This window comes from Podarcis vaucheri, assembly GCF_965113315.1.
Source record: "Podarcis vaucheri genome assembly, chromosome: 1".
NCBI classification, from domain to species: Eukaryota; Metazoa; Chordata; class Lepidosauria; order Squamata; family Lacertidae; genus Podarcis; species Podarcis vaucheri.
The window spans coordinates 69425483-69437821 of NC_138759.1; the positions used below are offsets into that span (position 1 = coordinate 69425483).

General features: G+C 40.2%; 1 protein-coding gene across 12 annotated transcripts in view; it reads right to left on the bottom strand.

Moving 5' to 3' along the window:
• TEAD1 (TEA domain transcription factor 1) overlaps positions 1 to 12339 on the bottom strand; it is a 179878-nt gene that overhangs the window by 51589 nt on the left and 115950 nt on the right. For all 12 annotated transcript variants that reach the window (XM_082194452.1, XM_082194448.1, XM_082194451.1 and 9 more), the window contains one exon: positions 5170 to 5234. In XM_082194452.1, coding sequence (XP_082050578.1) covers positions 5170 to 5234 — 65 coding nt within the window. The remainder of the gene's footprint in view (positions 1 to 5169; positions 5235 to 12339) is intronic.

Here is a 12339-nt window from a genome sequence, read left to right on the forward strand (position 1 = left end):
GCAATCTCCATAACAGAATATTCTATGTAGATAGAAGAATCCTTAATCCGCTTCAGCAATTAAGTATCACATGGTTCCAAAGGCAATAAAACTAAGAAACATTAAAAATCTAATGATTCCCCTCTCCCCACCTCAATGCTCCTATAAAACATCTTCCCAGGGGACAAACTGTCTATCACCAAAAGAAACTTTCAGAACCTTCACCCAAAAGGCAGTCAGATAATTGGCTGGAATGACATGAAAGTCACTACCTTTATAAATACTTCCTCAGAATCACACATAAAAGATACTAATGGAAGTTATTATATCCCACATCTATTCATTAGAGGGATATTTTGTATTACCAGTGCAATTATACAGAATAATTTCATAGCTGTAGGTTTGCATCAGGCAGACCCACAGTCACAGCACAATCTAGTCCTGGGACACAATTCTTACCCTTTATAGACAATCTGTATTATTGGGTTATTTATTGATATATTTTTACTTTTAAAACTTCAGGAGCCCTTTAATGTCCACTTGCGGAATTTCCACACAAGTAGGCTTTCCTGCTGAATTCAGTTTGAGGGGTTAACACACAGAATCAATGGGAGGAATGTGTGGCACCTGACAAAATCAGCTGAGAAAATCCTCTGTGTGAGAGAGAGAGAGGGGGGAGGGAGAGAGAGAATGTGTATTCCTGTAAACTGGAGGAGTTTGTGGAATCTGGCTCAGTTCTGTACCACACCAATTTGATTTAAATGTGTTTTCTAAATGAGAATGCAGGGACTTGGCACTTTTCTAGCTATACGAACAGGTAAGGTGGAGATCAAAGAATTAAAAAAAAGGAAGTCTTCATATGTAAAATGTCTCCATTATAATTCCTAAATTCTGTTCTTTCTCCACTTCAGTTAAAAGCCCTGTTTAGTAACCTTTGGGAATTGGTGGCAGCTCAGTGGCAGAGCATATACTTTTTGCATGGAAAAGATTCCAGGGTCAATTTCTCTCCAAATAGGACTGGGAAAAGGCACCACCAGTCAATGTAGGCAATACTGCACTAGCTTAACGAATGATCTGACTTGCTGTGAAGCAGCTTCTTGTATTCTGAATAGGAAAACCTAAGTTTACATATGACTGGTGCAAAGACTGGCTCCATTCAGACATTACACCCACACAAACCAGAAATGAGCTTCCAAATATATAGGTAAACTATAGTTCACAGCTATTTGTGTAATTTTATTTTCCTTCCACTCTACACAGTCTTTAGTTGCAGCAACAATGGTTTATAAATGGAGATACCACTCCAAACTATCGTTAGCAAAAATCATGATTTCCACATTTGCATTGGGCCCGCTGGTTCACAAATGATGGATTCAGTGGTGAAGCTTCATGCTCCGGCACCAGGGGCAGACAGCAGGCGGGACGTGCCATCCGCAGGGGTGGGGCGCCGTCCACAGGGGCGGGCGGGGGGCAGCTGTGATAGCACCCTACCGGGATCGCGCTGCCAGGGTGTGCTCCCCCCGCACTCCTCTTCCTCCGCCAGTGGATGGCTCGTTGATTTAACTAAGCCATAGTTAAACTTTCTCAACCATGGTTGGCATGGTATCTGAACTGACCGTAAATAAGACAAATGGAACACAACTGTTACTTATCCAGGGAAAAGACTAAGGGCTGAGTGATGCTAATGCTGCCTTTGAATCTCTTATGAACTCTGATGCAAATTCTTCAAAGCCATGTGCATCTCTTGCCTGATTTCGGAAGTCATGTCTGATAGGAAATTAAAATGTTACTTGTGAAAACTAAGGCTTTAAAAAATAATAATACACAAAATATGACATCCAGTTCTGTAAGGAAAGCAGATAGTTGTGGGGGTTTTTTAAGCCTGCAAATTACCTGCAGGTAACAGCTTATCCAAGAAACACAAATAACATTGTAGGTTGGGTTACTAGTCTATTTTTTATGGTTACTTGCCCCTCATTTTTGTTGCTGCTTGCCTAAACTTCACTGTACTTAGATTTCGCCAGCAAAAATACAATTATTTCACTATAAATAAGTAGCTGCGTATACCACTGGCATTTGGCCATTTCCTTCCCTTTTCCCCTCTATTGGCATTGCCTTTCACCATGCCTCAAAACAGGCACAGCATGGCTATGTAGGAACTTCAACCTTTCCCTTCACACACACCATGAGAATTCTAGATGAGTAAGATGGAGTTCAGAATGCAAAAGGAGGATGGTGTCTTTTTTAAAAAATAACAAGAATGTTGAGTTGAGCAGAGCTAAACGGCAGAAAAGCTTTGGTGGGAAGCTACATCAAATTCCAGTCTGCTGCAATTCTGGAGTAGATTGTGGAAGCTGGAAGGGGTTGCATAACTCATTCTGGGCCTCCATAAAAGTTTGTGATTCTTTTTAGATAGATAGGCCTCTCTTCACAAGGTCAATAGTCTTCTGATGCAGAGAGGAGGAGATGGCCTGGCACCTGCTGTGAGCATCCTAGGCCAGTCCTGGGATGCATTACACTCCCTGAATTCCAGGGCAGAAGGTATGCAATGCAGCAAGGCAAGAATCAAAACTCTACTCCCTCATTGTTTTGGAGAGTCACTGGGTTCATGAGCAAATGCACCACCCAGCTCCTAGAACCAGAGGCCTCCATTGACTTTGGAGGAAGGCTTAAAGCAGTCTTTCTCAAACTTGGGTCCCCAACTCTTGTTGGACTACAACTCCCATCAACCCTAGTTGCCAGGACCAGTGGTCAACAGCTGGGGACGCAAGATTGAGAAACACTGGCTTAGAGCCTTCAAAAAGGCTTGTCTGGTCTGGAAATGTTTTCTCCACCACCCATAACTCTGGCCCTGACCTGGATCAGCAGACTCACATAGCAACCCCTGGAAGAGAACCTTGTGTGTATTCATTTGTATTAGAGCCATTGCAGAAAAGTAATCTACCAAAATCTCTTGCCTGCATTCCTATACCAACCAGTCCCAACAAGAATGTATATCCTGCAGTGCCAAAATCCGATATATCTGACCTATGTAGCAACCTTACTAATGTCCAAATAAATGACCTCTGGGAACACATTGGCACAGCCCTCTTCTTAAGAGGTACCAACTTTATTATTATTATTCTGAGCACAGGAAATTTTCAACAGCTCCAAATTGCAGGAACCATAAGTGCAAAATATTAAATTTCCTATTTTAAAAAGTGGGTCAACTAATCATAGTTGCGCAAATAGGCTTGAAATGTCTGTGTGTCTTCGGTGATCAAAATCCTTTTACAAACCCCATGTTTTTATTTTTAAGAATGTTTTAGGAAATCTTGCAGGTGGGGTTATGATAAAAACAAGGCTAAGTGAGATAATAAACATCATAAGGCGAGGGCGATCCCTACTTGAAAATGAAATAGATGCAAAACTCACAAAGGACATGCATAGTGGCATATGTTGATTTACATATGTAAATGAAGAATGTTCCATAATCTCTGATGAAAAATATTACAAGGGAATACAAAGTTACTAGCTCCAGGTGAAGCACAGACAACCCTTCATAGTTTCTGTGTCTCTCTCGGAAGTTGTAATGCACACCAAGCTTTGTCACTTCAGCACATAAATATACTTTGTATTTCTTTCCTGTGTCATAAAAATGTGAGAGAGCAGCTACAACTCTAATAATTCAACAGACTTGAATGGCTTGCACAGCAATGTACCATATTTTTCGCTCTATAAGACGCACCAGACCACAAGACACACCTAATTTTTGTAGGAGGAAAACAAGAAAAAAAATATTCTGAATCTCAGAAGCCAGAACAGCAAGAGGGATCGCTGTGCAGTGAAGGCAGAATCCCTCTTGCTGTTCTGGCTTCTGGGATAGCTGCACAGCCTGCATTCGCTCCATAAGACGCACACACATTTCCCCTTACTTTTTAGGAGGGAAAAGGTGAGTCTTATAGAGCAAAAAATATGGTAAGTAGCTGAAGGAGGTAGATCAGCTTAAAAAATTAAAATAAATAAAAAGAATCCCAAATCCCATCTCATGCAAATAGACAGATGTGGATTCTCTGTCACATTGACAGAAGGACATATCCTCCTCTAGATCTTCCATGAAATCTAAAACCTCTATTTGCCTATTTTTTCATTATTAGCTAGTTTTCAATTCTCTGTCCCATCGGTTAAAAAAAAAAGCCCTTTCTGCCAATCCTGCTTGGATACACTTTCAATACAAAGGAACAGACATATGAGATACAATTAAGCGTCTCTTTGCAGGTTCTGGGGACATTCTTCTTTGTCTGGAGAAATTCCAGTTGTAACTTGCTAATCATGGTGTAAACTTCCTGCTTTTTCTTGCTCCTTTGTCCTGAGACAACATGAGGCTGTTCCTGTTTGAAATGGCTTGAACAAAGGACTTTGGGGAACCGTCTTAAGTTTGGATCTTGCATGGCCTACAAACTGTGTGGATGACTTTACTTAAGAAAACATGCAATTTGCTACCCTTTCTCTGCTCTTTGCTATAAAGCATTCAGTTCCTTTTACTAAAGGATTTCCTTAAATATATTTGGATGACTTTAAAACGACGTGTTTTTATATTGGATTTTTATGTTGTGAACTGCCCGGAGAGCTATGGATGAAGGGCAGTATACAGATTTAATAAAGAACATAAATAAAAATAAAGATAATAATGCACCTTGAAATTTGTCAGCCATTGCCTCCCGAAGTCACCACAAGATCCTTGTTACCACTTTTGCTCCCCAAATATTATTAGGATTCTTCTCATAAGAGCAATTTAATAACGTGTTTGCGTCAAAAGGAAGGATTTGATTTTGGCAGTCCAGGTGAGGTTCTTGCCCTTTGCAAGCCAAATAAATGGGCTGGGAGGACAGGAGTAGCTGAAGAAAACACAACTATGTCCCATCATAGCAACTCAGTAATTCTGAAATTAACTGATCAATGCATCCAATAGTTGTTGTTTTTTAAGATAGGTGCTTATGACTGCAAGCATACGGTGTGCTTAAGGAAGTTGTCACTGAAGTGATGAATGGCATAAACAGCAGTCTTTTATTTCTGAACACAAACTCAATACACTGAAAAAGCAAGGCAGGAACTAACCAGAGCTGAAGCAAAGCCAGCCACTGCAGCCAAGACCGCTACATTCTGTCATTCATTGACATGCACAGTTTTTATCCTGCAGGATTTCCTTACCTGTTTCCTGGTCCGTGTCTTTCCCGTTCTAAGTTTGATGTATCTGGCTATCAGTTCATTCCTACCTGAAACAAATACAGATTTACAATGAAGAACAAAAACAGAAATTCAGCATGAAGGTATAAATGTGAAGAGCTGCACAATTTAAAAATACAGATCAGCAACAAGTATTATGTGCATTTTACAAATGGATCAGGTCCTGTGCCCAAAAATTGTATTTTCAAATGAAATAGCACAAGCAAGCCGGCATGTGGAATGAAGAGACTGATAAAAATATATTTTAAACAGTAGCTTAGCGACTGAGCCACAAGAGAATTCTCCTGCAAAAGCAGTTGCAAAATTCAGCAACATTCTGGGAGGCCATGACTATATGATTATAAAAACTGCAATACTTTTAGAATTTTAAACTACAATTCTTTTAATGGCTAACATGAGCTAAGTCAAAATAAGTAGGGGGAAACAACCTGTGCTTTCTTCTTCCATCCCTCCCCCAAGTCAAAAACATCATATAATACTAGATATGTCTTGAGAAAAGTAAAGCAAGCATCACACGTGTGGGGTTGTACCCAGGAGATTGGCAGAGGACCACAGAGGTCATCTCAAGCCCCTCCTCTCCACAACAGAAGAGTTACTGGTAAATGACATGAGGACATTCAAATAAATATGGAATCTCCCCAGTTCATTCAATCAATTTACTTTTCTCCTTGGCAAATTTATGGCACAATGTGAAATATCACTGCGTTTTTCAGTAGCCAAAGCCTGGCTACTGTTTGCCCAAAATGTTTCTATTAGAAAACCACCAATGTCTTCTGTGTTTGGATCTTTGCAAAATACCAGAGTCAGAATTCTTGTAATCAAGTGTTGGAAGAGTGACTACAGGACTTATAAACTGCTCGCTGGATCGTCCACAGCAAACAAGAAATCTTTTGTGAACTGGAAGAGAGTCTCTTAGTCCATCAGCTGGCTTCAAATGACTTTGTGTGGGCGGACAGGCTAGTAGCTGAGCAAATAACTTGTGTGAACTTGTTGGAAACACCGGTGACAACTGTGCTGTTTCAAAATATAACACCATACGTTTCTGTGTGCTTTTGGCTCCACCTCTCCATTTTCTCCTTCCAAACAGGGTGATATTATTAGTCCATAGAGGTGATTTAAGATTTAAACAACCCCAGTACTGCCTTCAATCAGTTTGGATCCTCAATATGATCTAGCTCTGTGGCACAGCCGGAGATTATGAAGGTATGCTTGTTTGTGACTATTCTGTTACAGAAATCCATCCTGTCCAAGACTCCTAGAGTATATCCCGTTATTATTTCAGCCTCTTGATTTTAAGACATTTTCTTTAAAAACTCAACAGACCTAGTTGTGTCAGGTGCTGCAGATCATCAGACTATATGCTGGTTTTATTTAAATGCTCAGCTGAGTAAAATTCATTATATGTTCCACATTCTTTATCACCATCACATGCCTGTTCTTGGGTAAGCAGGACTATCCCATTCTCTCCCAGCACAGTGGTCATCTTATGAAATGGCAGCAGACATCTGGTTTTCAGGATCTCTGAGAACCTGAAGATATAGCAACTGGAGCCAAGTGCAAAAGATGTGTATGCAGAATTTAAAAAAAATAAATCACCTGGGGGTTTGATAAGAGTCCCAGAGTTAAACTGAAGTCTTTCCACATAAAGTCCACTTTAGGTTACCCTCCCCATCTTGATTTCAGCAGTAACTTTTTTGGTGGGTTGGGTAGTCTTTTTGTTGCTGGGAGTCAGAGAACCTTGCTGATCCACTTCAAAACCTTGTGGTCCCTTCCAATTCTATGATTCTATCTAGAAGTCTATAACTAGATCAGGCATGGCCAAACTTGGCCCTCCAGCTGTTTTGGGACTACAACTCCCATCATCCCTAGCTAACAGGACCAGTGGTCAGGGATGATGGGAAGTGTAGTCCCAAGACAGCTGGAGGGCCAAGTTTGGCCATGCCTGAACTAGATCCTTATATACCTTCTGCCCATCCCTCAAGTAAGACCAACTGGTTGGTATGAGAGAAGCTAAAAAATCACTACAGTCGTACCTCTGCTTACGTATCCCTCTGGATACATAAACTTTGGGTTGCGAACGCGGAAACCCCAGAAGTGTATACTTCCAGGTTTCGCCCCGCATGCACGCGCAGAAGGGCACCTCCAGTTATGATGTTTTCAGGATGCGTCCGGGCTTCCGGAACAGATCTCATTCGTAACCGGAGGTACCACTGTACCACACACCTGAGTCTTGATGAGATCCTTCTGCTGCTCCTCTGCTTCACATCCAGAGGAACAAAATATTCTCTTGGTGTAAGAGGTTGTGCTTTTGTTTTTGTTTGTTTTCGCCTATTTATCTAATTTCGGTGTTTTGAAAATCTGTTCTTCAATCTGTTCTCGTCTTTCTCTCCCCCTACCTCACCAATACATCTCCTCATGGATCCATTCCTTCCATAGTTTTATTTTTTAAAAGAATTAGGGTTGTCAATGGAAATTTTGATAACTCTGTTTAAGAGGGAAGATACAAATAATAAAAATGAAAAGTAATATAATAAGAAGACTTAGATTTCCTATGGAAGGTACTCTAAGGTTACCAGACGTCCCCATTTCCCGGGGACAGTCCCCAGATTTACAAATCAGTCCCCATACAAAATCCATTGAAGCTGAAAAGGTCCCCGGGTTCATTGAAAAAAATATATGGTAACCTTAAGGTACTCGGCACAAATTCTAACACCAAATTTACTCAGGTGAATAGAACATGCAAGTTTTTGTTTGAAATCCTAGATCCGACCAATTTTTGTCTCACTAACTTTTAATAGAGATTTTTGTGCCATTTGGATCGGTGACGTCTGAGAATTATTCTTCATTAGCAGCATTCCTAAAGAAACTTTAAGCCAGCATGAGGAATGTCTGAATGCTCTCAGGCCTTCCAGGATTTTAGCATCTTACACCACAATAAAATTCTGCGTGCCTACCCATGAAAGCGCCTGTGTTAGAGGCGTGTGCGCATGTGTGTGTGCATGCGAGCAAAAAAGAAAAAAGAAAGAAAAATCCACCTTGTGTAGCATTTGCGGCCAGGGGAGAGAAATTTTAAATCCAAATTAGTTAACAAGAAACCTCTCTTGTAGATAAAAGTCAACAACTGATTAAACAGATTTTAAGACACCCGCTATTTTAAAGCCATGAGCAAAATCTTTCTTAAGCCTTTAAAAAATATTATAGGCAGGTGTTAAGTCATCCCCATAGCGAGTGTTTAGAGTGTTCCTCTTAGTCAGTTTTGAGAAGGCTTACAGGAATGGGGTGGGGTGGGAGATTGGGCAACGCTTTCCTATGCAGGCAGCGTTTTGTTCAGACAAGCTTACTGCAGAAGGTCATGTGACATAGGCCAAATAAACAGCATCTGGGGATTTTCAATTACAGACCTTCACCCAGCATGCCTGCACTGTAATCTCTACCAGATGAGGCTCAGGCCTCACTATTTTCAATAATTCACACACTGTGTACACATAACATGACAATAAGGGCATTCATGCAACCGCCTGATTCGCACATCAAAGCTCCCAAATGGCCAGCTGTAAGCATGCTTACTGCTGAATAATTCATTCTTTTCACAGGCTTGAAAAAACGCTCAGCAGGACTTGGCAAGCTTGTGTTCTTTCCTGTGTGGTATGCTAAACTCAAATTTTGAAAGAGGCACAGCCCCACTTAAAAAAGGGAAAAGGGGGGGGGAATAAGAAGGGAGCTAGAGATTCAACCATTTAAATGCACATTTGCAAGGATTCAAATAGTGCGTGTGTGTTTTTTGTGTTGTTTTTAAAAAAATGAAAATTAAAAAGCAGTCAGCTAAATGAGCTTCGGTTCCAAATGAGGGAAAGAAAGAAGGCTAGAGAGTGAAGGCAGACGCACAAAACGCTCTCGTGCTTTTGGAGGCAGGTGTTTCATGTGGGGCTGGGGAGGAGCAGCTTTTGAAGGGTTCTCTCTTCCAATAAGCAGATAGACAAAAGTATTTCTGCCCTGCCAGATGCTTAACAGTTTTACAATTGCAGAAAATTTAATTTCAACATATCTAGATTCCCTCCCAACTGTACACTGCCTAAAAAACTCTCTATAAAGACCATACTTGCCTAAAGGATGGGGAAATTATAATTAGAATGCTGCATTATTATTATTATTATTATTATTATTATTATTATTATTATTGCCTTGCTTCATTTTAAACACCATGCAGCTAGAATTTTAACTGCAAGACAGTTCTAAATGTATTTATATTATATTCTGATAAATCTGTTTTGCTGGCCCTCCAAAGCCACATTCTTTGAAGGAAATCCCGGGCTTCATAATATCAAGTTTTCTTATCTGCCAATCAACACTACAACCAGCAGGATCAACTAGTCATGACCTCCCCTCATAGCAAACACATGCTGCTTACCAGCTGTGGGCTCTGCATTTTTACACCCTTTTCCCTATCATTCAGAGTGGTTTCCTCTTAATCACAATAATCCTAAAAGTGCTAAAACATATCAATCGTCCTCTAAGCCCTGCCTACAAAAGGCCAGCCATCATGCTTTTATGGGCTTGTCCAACAGCAGCTGATACTTCATTCAGCTGCAAATCCAATTTAGCAGCTACAAGAGGTTTAGCATCCCTGGAAAAAAAAAATTGGGTGTTGATCCTTCATGGTTAAGCCAGCAATATTCTTCTGCCATATTGTTTTGCTTTCTCTGTCATATTTGCACTCCTATTGGATTTCCCCAGTTGAGATGAAATAGTACAGGTTTACTTTTGGAAGCATTGTGCTGACAGTGATTTTATTTGTGTGTGCATATTTATGTATCTATTATGCTTATATACAATAGTAAGTATATATTACAATAATATTAGGATGCTTTCATAAGCTAAATGTTACAAATGTAAATAAACTGTAGACTAGTGTAATTATGACAAATACAAAACACACACCGTGTGTGTGTGTGTGTGTGTGTGTGTGTGTCATTCCTTAATATCTTCTTCAAAATATCATTTGCCATGTGCCCATGAGAAAATTCATGTCAATTCCTCTAGATATTGTGCTCTGACCACAAAGCCAATTCATTCGTTCCTGCATGAAATAAGAACTAGGGTGCCGAATAAGGACACTAAAATAATTCATTTCATGCCCACTACTTTCAAATCCTTTGCCACGAACTCCCCAAAGCAGAATGGCTTCTCTCTCCCTTGCATTTTTTCCTTTTTCGTCATCTTCTTTACAAAAGGAACCTTCCAATGACCTGGCTGTAACCTCCTTCTTATCCCATTCCATTGCCTTTAATATATTTGTCCTGAAGTATCCTAGCCATTCATGACAAATCTATAGTTTTGGAAATTCTGTTCTCAGAGACCACAACCCAGCCCAACATTAGATGTGATTAAGCCCATTGGTTGGAACAGTGCAAAACACCTCTTGTTCTGTCTTGGATTTTGGCTTTTGAAAGCCCATCTTGCCGTTAAAACACAGCTACTCCTAGGAGTAAGCATACAATGTTTAATGGTCTTAGGCACCTCAGTTTATACAATTAATGATTCAGATCCCCGCCCCCACAGCAACAGAATACTTAAGATTTACATCGGATGAATTTGCATTTATATACTTTGCTGTGCAATATGAAGTGCATCATGTTTCACTGAGAAATTTGTCCAAAATTAATGTCTACTTAGTGATTTCTCAAAACATCACACAACCTTAAGAAACCACAATCTGCAGTTCTGACCAAGCAAGATGAAACAGAACAACAGATTGTAGAAAGATCATTACAACTATTTTTCTTGCTGCGGTAACAGGCCAACAAACTAATCAAATATGAACTTTATATGTTGAGGTTGTATTTGACTTTTAGAAAGTGCTGATTTATACAGTGCACCAAACAAATTAAAACAAGTACTCTTCTGCCAAGAATTCATAGTGAAAAGTCCAACTTGGACAGAAATCCTTCAGATATGTAGACAATGGGTTGGCTCATCTGTCATGCATGATGGATGAGTTAGGGGGATTAAAATCAGGATTTGCATCATAATAGATAAAAATTAGCAAAATAGAATTTCTCAGTTGGTGGCTTCAGTTTTGCCAAGGAAAAAGGAGGTCCCTTTTTCAGAAGAATTACAGTTGGCTTGCAGTCTTCATTTGAAGAGGCTTTATTCTAAATGCTGATTAACTTTCTCAATAAAGAATGAAGAACGGTTAGCTTGGATAAGTTTCAGATTCTCATACAGTCTTTTTTTTTTAAGCTCAGTTCTTAACTGTATATATGTGTCCAGGAAATGTAGAGTTTTTCACTGTTCACATTACATTATAGCATAAAGGAAAATTTATGGGGAAAGGAGTAATTTAATATGAAAGGAAAATTATTTTCTTGCAAGATTGGAAAGATATTCCACGTGAGAATAAGGCCAAGTCTGTTAATGACATTGCTCATAACACCACTTTGAAGACTCATTGAATTTAGAGAGTTGCCAAAATACTCTGCTTATGTTATGCTAATGTCACACTACAACATGTGCACCTTTCACAGGGATTAACCAGCAAGGCCTAAGAATAAATGGAAGAAACAGGCAGGACTCAATTAAGTTGTTGCCTGCAAATAACATGGTCAGGTCACGCAATAGGGCTTCCCCCTTCTCCCCACACCCCATGCATCCAGACAACTGTAAAACTGTTCTGGAGGCTTGGGGGATCTCCAGAACATGTTTAGAGGGCGTATGGAGGGAAGAGGGGAAGTCCTATCGCACAAGCAGACCTTGTTCCCTATGCACATACCCCACTTAGTGCTACGTTGGATTCGCCTCTTTAATGCAAATATATTCATGTGCGCTGTCAAATGTATAGTTTAGCAAAAGGTAAGGTAAAGGACCCCTGGACAGTTACGTTCAGTCAAAGGCGACTATGGGGTTGCAGAGCTCTTCTCGCTTTCAGGCTGAGGGAGTTGGTGTTTGTCCACAGACAGCTTTCCAGAACATGTAGCCAGCATGACTAAACCTTCTGGTGTAACAGAACACCACGACGGAAACCAGAGCACACGGAAACACTGTTTACCGTCCCGCTGCAGTGGTACCTATTTATCTACTTACACTGGTGTGCTTTTGAACTGTGGGATGTGGGGTGGCGCTGTGGTCTAAACCACT